General features: G+C 41.6%; 1 protein-coding gene across 2 annotated transcripts in view; it reads left to right on the top strand.

Annotated features, from left to right (window-relative positions):
• slc22a16 (solute carrier family 22 member 16) overlaps window positions 1-19,485 on the top strand; it is a 115,349-nt gene that overhangs the window by 47,264 nt on the left and 48,600 nt on the right. For both annotated transcript variants that reach the window (XR_009654056.1, XM_060914080.1), the window contains exons 6-7: window positions 4,782-4,909; window positions 13,552-13,661. Coding sequence is in view for 1 of the 2 variants with exons in the window: in XM_060914080.1 (XP_060770063.1) it covers window positions 4,782-4,909; window positions 13,552-13,661 (238 nt within the window). In the remaining variant the exon portion in view is untranslated. The remainder of the gene's footprint in view (window positions 1-4,781; window positions 4,910-13,551; window positions 13,662-19,485) is intronic.

Raw genomic sequence — 19,485 nt, 5'->3', positions numbered from 1 at the left:
TGATGCGTGACGTCATGCACAAGGGATCTATACACAGTACATGCACCATACTTATAATACATATATTACCATAATACATATAGTACCATAATTTATATACAGCAGCAGAGATATATAAAATAACTTGCAAAGCAGTAAATGAAACTGAGACTAAGAAAACAGCCAAGACATAATGAGGGACGCTTTTAGGAACTGAAATAAAAGATCAAAAAGCCTAATTTTTGTGGTGCTAGTTCATAATATATGCTCATTCCAACTTGCCCAGTCGGGCATGTTGGAGACATATCCCACTTGCCTGAATGCGTGTTTCACTTGCCCCAGACAATCGGGCAGTCCTAAATGTCGAGCCCTGATTATACTGAGCGGTATTTCCCACGTTAAATACAAAGTACCTGCATCTTTCAGTTCTTTTTAAATCAAGGCTGAATACTTTCTTCTTTGCTGCTGCCTTTTATTAAATCAAATTTGAGACTTTTAATTTGATTTCTTTCAGCACGACTGCAATGCATGATGGGATATATTGTTTTGGTTAGTGACCATCATTGTACACTACCTTTCGTGATGCATTGTAGGATACTTTGAGTGCACTAAATATAAATAAATAAGTATAAATAATCCTCACTAAGATTTCGGACTACTCACTATATAGTGCCCTATATAGTGAGTAGGGAGCGATTTTGGACACAGGGCAACATCTGCCAACGTTGTCAAAAGACGTGTGTGCCCTCTTTTGAATGCTGATGTAATCAAACCGGAATTTTTGTTTGTTTTGATAGCAATCAGGAAAGTGTGAAAAAAGTAGGCAGTAATCGTCATTTTAAACTCGTTTTTGTACAATATTTCGTTTGGAAAACAGTTTTAAAAATGGCAGCAATGACACCTGGCTGACACTTCACGTTTCGAAGTCTTGGACAAGTCTCGTGAAGATCGCGCAGATAAGCAACGCCTGCCATGGACCAAACGAACTACATTCAACATGGCTAAAAACTGAATAGGCCGATAAGTATAATATTTAATCACAATTAGTTGCCAGCACGAGTCACAATATAAGGTTACTAAAACCGAAAACGTAATTGAATAACATGTTAAGAAATAAAGCAAGTTTAAAAATAACTTCAGTTCCCTTTTAAAGGGTCCACTTTAGTAATACATTTGATGCTTGTTGGCCAGTTGCTTTTGGTGATGCACAATTTCTTAGTCTTGGCATATAAGGACTATGCTTACATTTATATTGTATTATACAGTATGCATTTACATATTTTCATTTTTATGTTGGTGAAAATGTGCATTTTAATTTACGTTTTATTTCAACATTTATTTCATTTTAAGGGTAAGTACTATTTATATATTATATAAATATATGTATATAAATATATATAATATAATATAATATAATATATATTGTGTATATATATATATATATATATATATATATATATATATATATATATATATATTAATATTATATATTAAATATTACTATATTTCTCAATTTGCTAACTGTGTGTAAATTAGAGAAACATACAGTAAGGGTGAGATTCTCAGTTCAGTTTTTAAGCTTCTAGAATTAATATTTGGTCATTAGTGTCATTGTTAAACAGAATGGGTTGTTTTACAATCAGGGTACGCAAGCTAAAAATCACATTTAACACTTATTATCTTCAATAGCAAAAGGCTTGACTAAATAAACTTGGTTGTTTATTGTAGCCCTGTGATAGCTCTGTTTACCATGCAAAAAAAAAAAAAAAAAATTGGTGATAACGTTATTTTTGGTGAATGTATGGCAGTATATGTCATATTTAGCAAAATTACTTGTGTTATTTTGAAAAAGTGCTTTTTTGACCACAGGTAGCTCCAAAAGGGATGCACTTAAATCATTCTTTATACCATAAAACAAATATTTGGTTCCATATCATTGGAAACATATAGTTAAGTTTTAATGTTGAATGCCAGTAAGTTTTCAGACTATTTTGATCAAATTAGTATGTAATTGTGTCAAAAAATGTCCTCTCAGAGACAGCTAATTTTTCAATAAAAAATAACATATCTAAAATGATTATTTTCATCCTAAAATGTGGTCAAGATATTGGGACATAAATATTAGAGACAACTAACACAAAGCTTACAGCCTTATATTTAAAAGCACTATGGAAGTAGTGGATTCTGAATTGTCAAAAAAAATGTCCTCTCCGAGAATCACTTCATTTGTTTCTCCCATCTTATAGCAGATTACACAAAACTACCATACACACATGTCAAAAAATTACCTGAAATCTGTTCTTTAACTTGTCCTTCACTTAAAAACTGGTACAAGAACCAGTTTGAATCAATTTGAATTTTGGACCCTTGTGACACAAACTTTGTACCCTGATTGTAAAACAACCCGAATGCTAAATATCATAGACAAGATATTAATATCTATATGACAGTTTTACTAAGTTTATCAATGCTTACCATAAAATGAACCAGACCAGCATCAACATTTAAGATGGTTCAGAATTTGTACTGTCTAGAAAATGGATATTGGCTTGTATCGGATTTTGTCGCCTTATTTTGCGCTTACAGTTGATGATGCATTTGCCTCATCAGGTTATAAACAGCCAGGTTACACTAGGAGCTTATTAGACTTTCTAAGAAATTATGCAGTGGGAAGTGTACAAGCTCTGTTTTGTTGGAAGATAAATATAATGTGATTAACCTCAGATGGGAACTATATAGTTTATCCTAACTAAGGTGCAACCTAACCTAAAACTGGGTTAAGTCCTTGCCTCAAACTGCTAACAGAATACAATACAGAAATATTTGAAGAAATCACTTGTTTCTGTCAAGTCATTTGTGTGCCAACCAATTAAAAACATACAGTATTGTAGATTAAAATATATCACAGGATTATTCAGCCCTCAATTTTAACTGGTCAGAATGTGTTGATTCATTTTCTAGAACAGCACAGCTCTGACAGTAACCTCAACTCACAGGTTTATATTAATGCACTCATTTTACAATGTTTTAGCTTTTATAGTAACAGCTAATTCAGAAGGCTTGAGGGTTTGACCGATGCTCCATGTAACCTAAAACTAATGAAACGGACAAAAGAATGTGCTTTTATTTGCCAAGTCTTCAGCACAGAGCACTTTGTGTTTTCTGGTTTCTATGTAACATGCTGTATTTTTCTATGAGAAAGTGAGAACTAAGTGAACACTATTTGTAACCAAATGTAATTAAAGGTTAAAGGTTCTATAACTGAATTATAATCTGGATCTGTCAACTAGTATCAATGGTGTGATAGCTATTATTTAATTATCATAGATATAAGCCTAATTGGTTCCTTTAAAGGAGAGGGATTCATTAAAAAAAAAGGGGGAAAAAGTATAACTAATGTAAACGTAATATAAATGCTGTTTTAAATTAAAACCATTAAGTGAAGTTATCATTGAGAGGCAGGGTAGGTAATATATTTTAGAACTATTTTTTATATTTTTTCAAATTCTCTTTTCATCCTGAGAGCAATGAAGAAATCCAACGCTCTGATAATCTCATCTCATTATCTCTAGCCGCTTTATCCTTCTACAGGGTCGCAGGCAAGCTGGAGCCTATCCCAACTGACTACGGGCGAAAGGCGGGGTACACCCTGGACAAGTTGCCAGGTCATCACAGGGCTGACACACAGACACAGACAACCATTCACACTCACATTCACACCTACGGCCAATTTAGAGTCACCAGTTAACCTAACCTGCATGTCTTTGGACTGTGGGGGAAACCGGAGCACCCGGAGGAAACCCACGCGGACACGGGGAGAACATGCAAACTCCACACAGAAAGGCCCTTGCCGGCCCTGGGGCTCGAACCCAGGACCTTCTTGCTGTGAGGCGACAGCGCTAACCACTACACCACCGTGCCGCCCCGCTCTGATAATAAAAAGGAAAAAAATCTGTCATCTGTGGCAGTCACAGGGCTGTAAAAAACCTGTCTGCTAAAGCTAGCAAACTACTTGACAACTGTGAGTGCTAAAAATGGCCATGGTCATGGTTTTCTTACATGTGAATGAGACATGAGGTAGTTGGATATGACAAGCTACACCTCCCCAACACACACACACGCACGCACGCACACACACACACACACACACACATCTAATGCTCTCTCTCGCTTGTCCTCCAGCAGTTATCGGGCAGTTCATATGTTTAGGAGAGAGGCCTGAAGGGAAAAAATTACATCTGAATGAGTAGAAAGTTCAGGACTAAAATAACGCTCATGCCTTGAATAAATTAATATAATGATGATGATATTACGGGGCGGCACGGTGGTGTAGTGGTTAGCGCTGTCGCCTCACAGCAAGAAGGTCCTGGGTTCGAGCCCCGGGGCTGGCGAGGGCCTTTCTGTGTGGAGTTTGCATGTTCTCCCCGTGTCCGCGTGGGTTTCCTCCGGGTGCTCCGGTTTCCCCCACAGTCCAAAGACATGCAGGTTAGGTTAACTGGTGACTCTAAATTGACCGTAGGTGTGAATGTGAGTGTGACTGGTTGTCTGTGTCTATGTGTCAGCCCTGTGATGACCTGGCGACTTGTCCAGGGTGTACCCCGCCTTTCGCCCGTAGTCAGCTGGGATAGGCTCCAGCTTGCCTGCGACCCTGTAGAAGGATAAAGCGGCTAGAGATAATGAGATGAGATGAGATGAGATGATATTACGGTATACTCTGGAAAGCATTCCTGAAAGCAAAATGTTTGAGATCCTTGAAAACCCTTGCCCTAAACTGACACTAGCGTTTAATTGTTTTTTGGTAGGTGCTGTTGAATTGCCATCATACTTAATTGGCTGCTTAGCGATGGACCGGGTTGGGAGGAAAATGACATGTGCTCCAGCACTGCTCCTGGGTGGAATTGCCTGCATGCTCATCATTGCAGTGCCTCAGGTACAAGTTGTTGTTTTGTTTTGTTTTGTTTTCAACTACTGAAAACGCAGTAGTGGAAATAATGGTTTGACTTTTTGTTAGTTACCTGATTATTATGAAATCGTCTGTGAGTGAAAATGTCACTTCAAAGCCTCCCTTGTTCATCATGTAACAAGTGACATACTACTTTTAATAATCATGATAATTCCAAAAGGTTTATTCAGCTCTTTGCCCATTAGATTAGAAAAGCCACACCCTCATATACAGTACACACACCCTCAGACACTCTTGGCTCACACAGTTGAACCTTTGTCCAAAATGTCCTCTTTCACAGGAAACTTTTACTACTTGAAGTGAAGTTAATTTGTCGATTCTGCCATATGTACAGGATAAAGACGGGATTGAAATATAATTTCTCCCAGACCCTTTGTGTAAACATAAATATACTGAGTATAAAAAATGTAGAACAATTATAAGTTATAAAATACAGTGAAAGAAGGTACATACAAAAACCACACAAGCAGAAATGGTGCAAATGGAGAAAATAGTGCTTGTACCATTATTACTGCAGTATAGACATTTTTACTGTATACATGTATCTGTATATAGTGTACAACAATTACTAAATGTTTCTAAATTCAAGTCTGAGCTTAAGCACTTTAAAACAGCTTCAAAGAACTGAAAAATAATGGCGTCATGTCAAATCATCACATTCCATTCCAGATAACTCAGTGAATTTCTGTAAGAAGAACAGAGCCCTGATCAAGTGGATTATCATGGCTGATTGGGGTGTGTGTGTGTGTGTGTGTGTGTGTGTGTGTGTGTGTGAAGGCAATACTCAGGTGAAACTAATGATGTTAGACACCGGTATTGTAGATGAGTCTATGTCAGGGCTTTTCAAAGTGTGGGGCGCCAGAGTTCTTCAGGGGGAGCGCAACGTGAGGAAAAATAAACCAGAATAAGTTACTATTGCGGACATTTGGCGAACTTCAGCTAGCCTTTACCAGAGACAAAATGGATCGATTTTTAGTACCTAAGGCTACAGTGAGAGAGGAGACAGAGTCTGGGCCAAGCAAAAAAACAGAGCCTCCAGGATGTTGCGATTTGCAACTTCAATGCAAATTCAACCAATCCCCGCAAATTCAGGGCGGTGTTGCAATTATATCCAATCACCGCAACTTTGACCAATCGTTGGCGTCGTCTTGAAGTGACGTCAACAAACTACCTTCCGCCTTACTTCCATGTATACGTTCTTTTTTTTTAGATTTTTTTTTGGGCTTTTTTCACCTTTATTATTGGATAGGACAGTGTAGAGACAGGAAATGAGCAGGAGGGAGAGAGAGAGACGGGGAGGGATCGGGAAATGACCTCGGGCCGGAATCGAACCCAGGTCCCCAGATTTATGGTATGGTGCCTTATCCACCTGAGCCACGACGCCCCCCCACGTATACGTTCAAGAGAAGCAGCATGCGCGCAGTGTTGCCAGATTGGGCGATTTCAAGTGCCTTTTGGCGGGTTTTGAACATATTTTGGACTGGAAAACGTCAGCAGTATCTGGCAACATTGCATGATGTGCGAGTCAGTGTTTATATAGGCTTAAATTCTGTTACTGAAAGTGTGTTATGTTTACAGTGAAGGACTGTGTGCACTTTACAATATTTTTTTTTTACTTAATACAAGAAATTAATGGATGCCAACATTTTTGCCAAAATGGTATTTTATTTTCCATTGTTTAGGCAGCTTCAGCATCATACTGTGAGATTCTGTTCAAATTGTTTTTTCTTCTTCTATGAAGCCTGAGCCATTTATTTTATTAGTTTATAATTATTGTTTAATTTAGTCTTCAGGAGAGACTGCCTGCACACAGTACTAGTATTAATAGTTTTTTTTTTCTTACATGAAAGCTGAGGCATTTATATTATATTTTAAGGTAACTTCATGTTGTGCTGTGAGGTTCTATGCACTTTAACTTTTGAACCAACAGTTGCATTTGGATAAGTAAAGCCTATTTTTCTGCATTTTTGTAGTCCTGGTAATCTTTTATATTGGTAAAGTTGTTTATAGGACCATTTCTCAGTGTCTTTGTTTTTTTAATCAATAGTTTTTCAGTAATAACTTAATATTTAACATATCACTCAATTTTAATCACAAAAAAGAGAAAATCGCAACAATTTCTCGCAACTTTCACTTCCTCCCGCAATGTAATCGCAACAAAAACCTAAAAAAACACCGCAACTTTCATTGCAATTTTTTGGAAACCCCTGCAACATCAGACATTTTAGCCCGCAACAATCACAAAAAAGGCCCGCAGAATCCTGGGGGGACTGAAAAAAGAAGGAAGTATGACCACGATTATTTAAAGTTTGGATTTTCATGGACTGGATCTGAAGATGCTCCACTGCCACAGTGTGTTGTCTGCCAAGAGGTGCTAGCTAACGATGCTATGAGATGTTTAAAATGTGTAAAACAAGATGTTTTAAAAAGCACAGATGTTTAAAATGTGAAAAAGAAAAAAATAAAAATGTGTACAACAACCTCTCATCTCATCTCATTATCTCTAGCCACTTTATCCTTCTACAGGGTCGCAGGCAAGCTGGAGCCTATCCCAGCTGACTACGGGCGAAAGGCGGGGTACACCCTGGACAAGTCGCCAGGTCATCACAGGGCTGACACATAGACACAGACAACCATTCACACTCACGGTCAATTTAGAGTCACCAGTTAACCTACCCTGCATGTCTTTGGACTGTGGGGGAAACCGGAGCACCCGGAGGAAACCCACACGGACAACATGCAAACTCCGCACAGAAAGGCCCTCGCCGGCCCCGGGGCTCAAACCCAGGACCTTCTTGCTGTGAGGCGACAGCACTAACCACTACACCACCGTGCCACCCACGTGTACAACAACCATTTTTTAAAAATACGAATGGAACATTAAGTATAGCAACAACAAAAATTGTAAGGGGGGCGCGGTTGTTTATTTGCTGTCCGAGGGGGGCTGACTCTCCCACACTTTGAAAACCCTTGGTCTATGTCTTATAAAATGTCATGGGTATAATGTATAAAACATATTAAAATAATTGTATATTAAAATATTAATATGCCATATACTGTTTAACCAATCATAACATCACTGCTGTGTATTTGAATTCTTGCTCTTTTTCCATTAACACATTTTGCCCTGTGCCTGAAACCCTATATAAACTGGTCTAACTGCCTGAGCTGGTGTGCTGCCCAGTCACACTTAAAAATAGACCTGTTCTTAGTGTGTATATGGTAGCAGATTTGTACATTGGGGGTTGGGAGGGTGGTGTGTGAAATCCACACTCGCTGGCCACTTTATTAGGTACATCTTCCTAATACCCAGTTGGATCCCTTTTGCCTTCAGAACTGCCTCAATTCTTTGAAGCATAGATTCAACAAGGTGCTGGAAACGTTCCTCAGAGATTTTGGTCCATATTGACATAAAAGCATCACACACTTGCTGCAGATTTGTCAGCTGCACATCCATGATGCGAATCTCCCATTACACCGCATCCCAAAGGTGATCTATTGGATTGTGAGCTGGTGACTGTAGAGGCCATTTGAGTACAGTGAACTCATTGTCATGTTCAAGAAACCAGTTTGAGATTATTTGAGTTCTGTGACATGGCACGTTCTCCTGTTGGAAGTAGCGATCAGAAGATGGGTACACTGTGGTCATAAAGGGATGGACATGGTCAGCAACAATACTCAGGTAGGCTGTGGCATTTAAATGATTAAATGGTACTAAGGGACCCAAAGTCAGGACTGTGAAAAATCCGCGGATCCGCGGAATTCCGCGAATTTGGCCGCCAAAAATATAATTTTAGTAAATCATCTAATTTTGCAATAACAAATTGGGGGGGTAGGGGTTGTTGTCTACCGACCGCTAGTAGTCTCGTACAGCGAGTGTCACCGAGCCGGCGAGTCTGGGAAAGAGCCTACCGCAAATTGTTCTTTCTGTAACGACATTGTAATTTTTTTGGTATCTTTTTTTCTGGGCGGCACGGTGGTGTAGTGGTTAGCGCTGTCGCCTCACAGCAAGAAGGTCCTGGGTTCGAGCCCCGGGGCCGGCGAGGGCCTTTCTGTGTGGAGTTTGCATGTTCTCCCCGTGTCCGCGTGGGTTTCCTCCGGGTGCTCCGGTTTCCCCCACAGTCCAAAGACATGCAGGTTAGGTTAACTGGTGACTCTAAATTGACCGTAGGTGTGAGTGTGAATGGTTGTCTGTGTCTATGTGTCAGCCCTGTGATGACCTGGCGACTTGTCCAGGGTGTACCCCGCCTTTCGCCCATAGTCAGCTGGGATAGGCTCCAGCTTGCCTGCGACCCTGTAGAAGGATAAAGCGGCTAGAGATAATGAGATGAGATGAGATCTTTTTTTCTTTTGCGACAATGACAGACCAGTTTATGGCATTTGTGCCATGCTTACAAACCATGGCGCGAATCTTGTGTTCTTTTCGTTTTATCATTGTGCTCTTTAAACACGCTTTCGATATCAACGGTTTTGAAAAGGAGAATTTCGCGGTATGTCTGCATCACGGAGGGACATCGTTCAGAGGGAGGACGGTGAGACTGACGATGTAAAAAACATTGACAAGGAAAACGGCATCAAAAATCCATGGAACTGGCGATGGCTGGAGTTTAAAGCCGGTAGTGAATACCTCCATGAGCACATACGGAAGATAAAAGAACCAGGAAAAGCTTACCGCATCTTGTGCCATCAGGATGTGAAGTACGGTTCTGGTGGAAGAACACGTTTGGTTGACCATGTTAAAGGAAAAAAACATGCGGAATTGGTGAAATTGAAGCTGTTGAACTATAGATTACCAGGTAGACCATCTTGTTCATATTTATTATTTATGTACAACCCCGATTCCAAAAAAGTTGGGACAAAGTACAAATTGTAAATAAAAACGGAATGCAATGATGTGGAAGTTTCAAAATTCCGTATTTTATTCAGAATAGAACATAGATGACATATCAAATGTTTAAACTGAGAAAATGTATCATTTAAAGAGAAAAATTAGGTGATTTTAAATTTCATGACAACACCACATCTCAAAAAAGTTGGGACAAGGCCATGTTTACCACTGTGAGACATCCCCTTTTCTCCTTGCAACAGTCTGTAAACGTCTGGGGACTGAGGAGACAAGTTGCTCAAATTTAGGGATAGGAATGTTAACCCATTCTTGCCTAATGTAGGATTCTAGTTGCTCAACTGTCTTAGGTCTTTTTTGTCGTATCTTCCGTTTTATGATGCGCCAAATGTTTTCTATGGGTGAAAGATCTGGACTGCAGGCTGGCCAGTTCAGTACCCGGACCCTTCTTCTATGCAGCCATGATGCTGTAATTGATGCAGTATGTGGTTTGGCATTGTCATGTTGGAAAATGCAAGGTCTTCCCTGAAAGAGGCATTGTCTGGATGGGAGCATATGTTGCTCTAGAACCTGGATATACCTTTCAGCATTGATGGTGTCTTTCCAGATGTGTAAGCTGCCCGTGCCACATGCACTAATGCAACCCCATACCATCAGAGATGCAGGCTTCTGAACTGAGCGCTGATAACAACTTGGGTCGTCTTTCTCCTCTTTAGTCCGAATGACACGGCGTCCCTGATTTCCATAAAGAACTTCAAATTTTGATTCGTCTGACCACAGAACAGTTTTCCACTTTGCCACAGTCCATTTTAAATGAGCCTTGGCCCAGAGAAGATGTCTGCGCTTCTGGATCATGTTTAGATACGGCTTCTTCTTTGAACTATAGAGTTTTAGCCGGCAACGGCGGATGGCACGGTGAATTGTGTTCACAGATAATGCTCTCTGGAAATATTCCTGAGCCCATTTTGTGATTTCCAATACAGAAGCATGCCTGTATGTGATGCAGTGCCATCTAAGGGCCCGAAGATCACGGGCACCCACTATGGTTTTCCAGCCTTGACCCTTACGCACAGAGATTCTTCCAGATTCTCTGAATCTTTTGATAATATTATGCACTGTAGATGATGATATGTTCAAACTCTTTGCAATTTTATACTGTCGAACTCCTTTCTCATATTTGTTGGCGCAGAATTAGGGGAATTGGTGATCCTCTTCCCATCTTTACTTCTGAGAGCCGCTGCCACTCCAAGATGCTCTTTTTATACCCAGTCATGTTAATGACCTATTGCCAATTGACCTAATGAGTTGCAATTTGGTCCTCCAGCTGTTCCTTTTTTGTAACTTTAACTTTTCCAGCCTCTTATTGCCCCTGTCCCAACTTTTTTGAGATGTGTTGCTGTCATGAAATTTCAAATGAGCCAATATTTGGCATGAAATTTCAAAATGTCTCACTTTCGATTATTGATATGTTGTCTATGTTCTATTGTGAATACAATATCAGTTTTTGAGATTTGTAAATTATTGCATTCCGTTTTTATTTACAATTTGTACTTTGTCCCAACTTTTTTGGAATCGGGGTTGTAGTTTTAACTTATGTTATTGTTCATAATGTTCATTGTTATCATGAATATGTAATGAAAGAGAGACCAAAAGAGCAAGGAAAAGCCATATAGAAAGTCAGAAAGAAAAGAGTAGGCTTTCTAAGCTGAAGAAACTGCTAACAAAGAAAAGGAAATAAATATAAATATTGACTTGTAAATAGTTGTATATAGTTTTTGACTAGAATCTGTCTAACATGAACAAGAAAGACATTTTGGTATTGAATCAGTTCAAAAACAAGAACATTAGTGACTATTATTTAATAGTCAGTCTAGAATTTCCCCCCTGGAAAAGACATTATGGTACCCAATAAATTGATACAAATCGACACAAGAATATAAGTGAATTTACAATATGAGGTATGTTATTGATATATTTTCATTCTTCAAGTGAACCCTTATCAGTTAAAAGGTAAATCAGTTCAAATTGTATTATTTCAACATAATAATAACAGTTCAAATTAAATGGCATGGTTAAGGAAATATTTGCTTTCAGGAGATGCTTCAAATCTATCAATATACACAAAATCTGTTCAGCTTCTGGGGCCCTGCGGCCCCCAGGCCCACGGCTCCTGGTGAGCTGCGCCCCCCAGACCCCCTGCTAAAATTGTTTCCTCGGATTTTGTCATTTCTATTTCACAGTCCTGCAAAGTGTGCCAAGAAAATATCCCCCACAACATTACACCACCACTACCAGCCTGAACCACTGATACAAGGCAGAATGGATCCATGCTTTCATGTTGTTTATGCAAAATTCTGACTTATCTGAATGTTGCAGCAGAAATTGAGACTCATCAGACCAGGCAATGCTTTTCCAATCTTCTATTGTCCAATTTTTGTAAGCCCGGGCAAGTTGTAGCCTCAGTTTCCTATTCTTAGCTGACAGGAATGGCATCCGGTGTGGTCTTTTGTTGCTGTAGCTCAGCTGCTTCAAGGTTCAGCATATTGTGCTTTCAGAGATGATCTTCTGCATACCTTGGTTGTAATGAGTTACTGTTGCCATCATCTTGAACCAGTCAGGCCAGTTCTCCTCTGACCTCTGGCATCAATCAACAAGGTATTTTCGCCCAGAGAACTGCCGCCCACTGGATATTTTCTCTTTTTCGGACCATTCTCTGTAAACCCTAGAGATGATTGTGCGTGAAAATCCCAGTAGATCAACGGTTTCTGAAATATTCTGACCAACCCGTCTGGCACCAACAACCATGTTCAAAGTTACTTAAATCACCTTTCTTCCCCATTCTGATGCTCAGTTTGAATTTCAGCAGATCGTCTTGACCATGTCTGCATGTTTAAATGCATTGAGTTGCTGCCATGTAATTGGTTGATTTTTAGCTATTTATATTAATGAGTTAATAATACAAAGTGTAGTGTAGTGGGGTGTCCTCTAGCTGTGCTGAATAGATACTGATTAATCAGTTAATTATAGGTCTATAATAGTATTTTAGGCACTGTAGTATGGCTACTTTCAGTCATTGTCACATCGGTATGAACTTGAACATTGAAAACTTGATTTGCTAGGAGTATTTTGACTATATTTAGGGCTGTCCTTTTAAGCCCATCAGTCAGCAAAGCTATGAGTAAGTCTGCACAACAGCTGTGCACTCAAATACCCCCCCCTCCGTTTAGATTCAAATTTGTATCAGGATTGAAAACTCTGTATTCTGAAAAACTGCTAGAACTTGTGTGAGATATTGTGGGACTTGTGACATGACCCCTTTTTTCCATTTGTAAGTAAAAGCATGTTTGGGTGGCTTTTGTCAGATGATGATTATCTCTCTGTGTGTATGTGCATAAGGATAAGGTTGCTGCAGGTCTTGTACTGGCCCTAATCATTCGTGGCATATAGCAGACACCCTTATCCAGAACAACTTGCATTTATCTCAGGCATTTCTAACTGCAAGTCTACGTCGAGCTGACCCCTCTTCATTTATGGTCCTAAAGCCCATCAATTAACAAAGCTCTCAGCAATTGCACATCATATCATATTCCTTCATTCATGTTTATTCATGTAATCACTATATCCTGCTCAAGGTCATGGTTGAGCACTTCCGAGGCAAGAATACACCCTGAATGAAACAGCAGTGCTTTACTTATTGTACAGGTTGTAGAACAACTGTACACTCAACTGTACACTTTCCTTGTTACTTTCTCTTATTTTGCTACAGGACTTTGAGATTTTGACTGTTGTCCTCAGTATGATTGGGAAGTTTGCCATCGCAATTGCATTTGGCCTCATTTACTTGTACACATGTGAGCTGTACCCAACAGTCATCAGGTGAGTAAAGTTCACTACATGTCTAGAGGTCTCCAGATACTACTCCTAGTTAGTGGATTTGGCGATTAATATTACACATATGGCTGAGTCCACATATCAGTGTAATTTCCAAAGAAAAGCAGTTTAACATGTTTGCCACATTTCTAACAGTTGTTTATCAAATAGGTATGTTGCTACAGCTACCCTCATCAACTGTAAGTGACGGTGTGAAAGAGAAATTCTAGCAGCATGTAGGAAGTAAAAGGCCACTCACAGATTAGGACTGGGACCACAAAGTGCCAAACACATATCATCTAAAATAATCTAACTTTGTTTCAAAGAAGCACTACTAAGCTCCAAACTGCCCCAAGATAAATTTCTGTTTCTATGTCAAGTCAAGTTTATTTGTATAGCTCTTTTAACAATAAACATTGTCGCAAAGCGGCTTTACAGAATTTGAACAACTCTTCCAAGATGGTGGCGCGCGTGGTTGCAGCGGCTCACGGCTCTCCTTTTCAGTGCTCTTTTTTTGTTTGTTTTTGTATTTCTTTCTTGCTTGTTTGTGCACCATCGGTTCTGCGAACATCCAGTACACCCGCCAGACACTTTTGGCCATCGGTGACCAACACCAGATATCTGTTTCGAGCGACTTTCACTACACGCATAACATCCCAGATGACATAGCGAGACCGCCGGGCTCTCCGTGGATTGTTGTCGGGTCTAGGAGGCGGTGCAGACGGAGGAGGGAGAGGAAGCAGAAGCGGGGCCGCAGGTCCGGTGCTATGCTAAGGCTAAGAAAACAACCACACAAGCCACCTCTACCGACCCTGTATCTCTCCAATGCCAGATCCCTGGTGCATAAAACAGATGACTTGGAATTACAACTCGCTGGAAATCGCTATGTTCGTGACTGCTGTGTTTTAATTGTCACCGAAACCTGGCTTCATCTGGAAATACCCGATGCTAGCTTGCAGCTAGCAGGTCGCACTCTGCTCCGCTGGGACAGGACTGAGGACTCCGGTAAGAGCAGAGGAGGGGGGCTCTGTATTTACGTGCATGATAATTGATGTAACAACGGAACAATTATAGACAAACACTGTTCCCCAGACCTCGAGCATGTCTGTAAGATGCCAGCCTTTTTTTCTACCGAGAGAGCTAACTGTAGTGATTGTCACAGCTGTGTATATTCCACCCGATGCCAGTGTAAACACAGCGCTCTCTCTCCTGCTGAACACCATAAACGAACAGCAGCAAGCCCACCCTGACGGTGTTCACATAATCGCAGGAGACTTTAATAAGGCCAACTTGAAGACTGTACTGCCGAAGTTTTACCAACGTTAAGTGTTCCACTAGAGGGGAGAACACTCTGGATCATGTTTAGTCCAACATCATGCACGCGTACAGGGCCATACCCCTCCCCCACCTCGGCCAGTTAGACCATCTTTCCCTCCTGCTCTCCCCAGCCTACACCCCCCTCAGACGCAGAGCCAGGCCCACCACAAGGACTATCACAACCTGGCCTGACAACGCACTCTCCAAACTACAGGACTGCTTTAAACGGACAGACTGGGACTTATTTAAACACCAGGAGCTGGAGACATTCACAGGAATGGTACTGGACTATATCAAGTTCTGCATCGGGAATGTGATGGTGGATAAAAACATCCGGGTTTTCCCAAACCAGGAACCCTGGATGACCAGCCAGGTCCGCTCACTCCTCAGGGCTCGCGACGCTGCCTTCAGGTCAGGTGACAGAGCTCTGTACAGAGCCGCTCGAGCTGATCTGAAAAGAGGAATTAAAAAAGCCAAGGTGGACCATAGATTGCGTATAGAGTACCACCTGTCCAGCAGCAACACACGGGAGGTGTGGCGGGGCATACAAGACATCACAAACTTCAGAGACTGTGATGCGTCAACAGGTGACTGGAGTGCCCTGCTGGCAGAGGAGCTAAATTGCTTCTTTGCTCACTTTGAAACATCTCAGCAGCACTCATCTGCTCCAGCCCTGCCCCCACCACCACACAGTTCCTACACCACTCCATTCTCTGCACAGGAGCACGATGTCAGATGGGTGCTCCTGGCAGTGAACCCCAAGAAAGCTGCCAGCCCAGATGGTGTACCTGGTAAGGTGCTCAGAGCGTGTGCCCACCAGCTCGCCCCTACCTTCACCAGGATCTTTAACCTCTCCCTGGCTTAGGCAGTCATCCTGCCCTGCCTAAAATCAGCAACAATAATCCCAGTGCCGAAGAAGTCTCCCGTCACCAGCATGAATGATTACCATCCTGTGGCCCTCACCCCGGTAATCATGAAGTGCTTCGAGAGACTAGTTCTTCAGCACATCAAGGACCACCTCCCCCCAGACTTCGACCCCTACCAGTTCGCATATCGCATGAATAGATCCACAGAAGATGCCATCGCCGTAGCTCTCCACTCTGCGCTGAACCACCTGGAGCAGCAGCAGAGCTACGTCCGCATACTCTTTGTGGATTACAGTTCAGCTTTTAACACAATAATCCCGGACATACTTATCAGAAAACTGGACACTCTCGGCCTCCCCCCTCTCACATGTGCCTGGATTAAGGACCTTCTTACCAACCAGCCCCATACTGTGAGACTTGGCCCCCACTTCTCCACCCGCACGTTGAGCACCGGCTCTCCACAGGGCTGTGTGCTGAGCCCCCTCCTGTACTGCCTCTACACCCACGACTGTAGTTCGACCCACAACAACAACCTTGTCATCAAGTTTGCTGACGACACCACAGTGGTCGGACTCATCTCAAAGGGAGACAAGGCAGCCTACAGAGAGGAGGTCCTGAAGTTGGCAGCCTGGTGTTCAGAGAATAACCTCGCTCTGAACACCAAGAAAACCGAAGAGCTCATCGTTGACTTCAGGAAGCACAGCACTGACCTAGCCCCCCTTTACATCAACAGCGAGTATGTGGAGAGGGTCCACACCTTCAGGTTTCTCGGCGTCCTCATCTCCGCCGACATCTCCTGGTCAGAGAACATTACAGCAGTCATTAAGAAGACTCAGCAGCAGCTACACTTCCTGAGAGTCCTCAGGAAGCACAGCCTAGACTCCAACCTGCTGCTGACCTTCTACCGCTCATCCATTGAGAGCCCGCTGACATACTGTATCACAGTATGGTACGGCAGCTGCACTGCTGCAGACAGGGAGAGGCTCCAGAGGGTAGTAAAGGCAGCACAGAGGATCATCGGCTGCCCTCTCCCCTTCCTGATGGACATTTACACCTCCTGCTGCCTTAGCAGAGCTAAGAACATTATCAAGGACAGCTCCCACCCTGGCTTTGATCTGTTTGACCTGTTGCCCTCAGGGAGGTGCTACAGGTGCATTAGGACAAAAACAAATAGATTCAAAAACAGCTTCTTTCCAAAAGCCATAACTACCATGAACTCAAATATGCTCTGACTTTATAGTCTAACCCCCCTGTGCAATACTTCATAATGTGTGATGTTTTATTTTATAATGTGACTCTCTTCGTGCAATAATTTATAATGTGCAATACTTTATAATGTGACTCTCTCTGTGCAATACTTTATAATGTGCAATACCTCACTCCATAATGTGAAACACAACACATATGCCTCAGGACTGTGCACCTTACCCCCCTGACACCCTCACCTTTTTTTTTTTTTCTCTACATGCTGTTTGCACTGTTATTGGATTTGCTTTTAATCTCATTGTACATGGGTATAGTGACAATAAAGGCATTCTATTCTATTCTATTCTATTAAAACATGAACTAATTTTATCCCTAATCTATCCCTAATGAGCAAGCCTGTAGCGACGGTGGCAAGGAAAAACTCCCTCAGATGACATGAGGAAGAAACCTCGAGAGGAACCAGACTCAAAAGGGAACCCAACCTCATTTGGACAACAACAGACAACATGACTACAACATTAACAGTTTTAACATGAAGTCAGTTTCGTTGATGTTATAAACTCTTCATTGATGGAAACTTGAGTGCAAAACTGTTCATGACAACTGCAGTCCTAAAGTTAGCAAGTCAACTGTAGTCCTCAGCCATAAAAGCATTACTGTAAGTGTCCAGAGCATCTTCCAAGTGTGACTTTCAACTGTCCATATGGGGCCGTCCTCCACAGGAGCGATGCGATGAGACTCCAACCAGACACAGGGCACCAGGATGGATCAGGCAGGTCCGAGGAACAGAAGAGGTCAGCATCTCGATCCCAGGACTGACATGTAACTCAGAGGGACAGATTTGGGGGGGAGAGAGAAAACACAGGTTGTTAGGTATGCCCAATGTCACCTGAATAAGTAGGAACAGTATACATATTCCACTGAGTACAAGCAGGGACTCTGGCAACTAACTATGACAGCATAACTAAAAGGGGAGAGCCAGAAGGTAACACAGGCATGAGGGAGCCCCGGGACATAAAGCAGCCAGCCACTACACCGTCAACAAACTTGAGTGAGCAAGCGAGTGGGGGACTGACAGCATCCATACATCCCAGTTTACCAAAACACTCTATGTCTGAGGACCCTCCAGATCTACACCTTTACCTCATAAACACCATTAACAAAAAGCTTGACTAAACAGATATGTTTTCAGCCTAGACTTAAATGCTGAGACTGTGTCTGATTCCCGAACATTATTTGGAAGGCTGTTCCATGACTGTGGGGCTTTGTAAGAAAAGGTTCTGCCCCCGATGTAGCCTTCACTATACGAGGTACCAGCAGATAGCCTGCACCTTTTGATTTAAGTAGGCGTGGCAGGTCATAGAGGAGCAGAAGTTCACTCAAGTACTGTGGTGCAAGACCATTCAGCGCTTTAAAGGTCAATAGTAGTATTTTATAATCAATACGAAATTTGATTGGGAGCCAATGCAGTGTGGATAAGACAGGGGTGATGTGGTCATATTTTCCAGTTCTAGTAAGGACTCTTGCTGCTGCATTTTGAACTAACTAGAGCTTGTTTATGCACTTATTGGAACATCCAGACAGTAAGGCATTACAATAATCCAACCTGGAGGTAACAAAAGCATGAACCAATTTTTCTGCGTCATGTAGTGACATTAAATTTCTTATCTTATCTTAAAAAAAAAAAAAATTGTTTCTATGCCCAAGCAGATGTAAACAAGCCTCAGCACAGCATGTGTAATACAAAATGAGCACTGGAGTGGTATAAAACTCGTCATTAAATGTCTGTTCGCACATTGAGAAGCAAATTACATGGGACTGTCTGCCAGTTTTGTGGGCTAGTCTGGGTTGAGCATATGCTGAGAAGAATGTTAATTACCTCAAAGCTCAGAGATTCCAGTGTGCAAGTTAATTTTCATATAGCTGACAATAAAATCCCAGGTTTTGTCAGATTTCCTCTACCAAAATAAAGGTATTATCTAGCTGTATTAGCTGACTTTTCTATTCTAGCTCACTCATGACTGTAGCGGTAGGCACTCTGGACTCAACTCAGACTGTAGAGCTAAGGACTCTCGACTTAACTCAGAATCTAGAGCTAGGGACTCTGTGGTCAACTCAAATTATAGAGCTAGGGACAATAGACATGGCTCAGACTCTGTGGCTTGGAACTCAACTCAGACTCTCGAGCTAGAATGTTAATACTCAGCTCAGACTGTAGACCTTGGCAGTTTGGACTCAACCCATCCTTTCAAGATAGGAATTTTGGACTTAACTCAGAATCTACTGCAAAGGACTTTAGACTTGGCTAAAGTACGAGTCCAGAGTGCCTAGCTCTAGAGTCTGATTTAACTCTGGACTCAACTCATACTCTAGAGCTAGTGAATCTGAACTCAATTCACATTTTCAATTTTGGAATCAACTCATTTCATAGCTAGTGACTC

The sequence above is a fragment of the Neoarius graeffei genome, chromosome 2, assembly GCF_027579695.1.
Source record: "Neoarius graeffei isolate fNeoGra1 chromosome 2, fNeoGra1.pri, whole genome shotgun sequence".
In the NCBI taxonomy this organism is placed as follows: Eukaryota; Metazoa; Chordata; class Actinopteri; order Siluriformes; family Ariidae; genus Neoarius; species Neoarius graeffei.
This window is presented reverse-complemented; position numbering and strand designations above follow the sequence as displayed.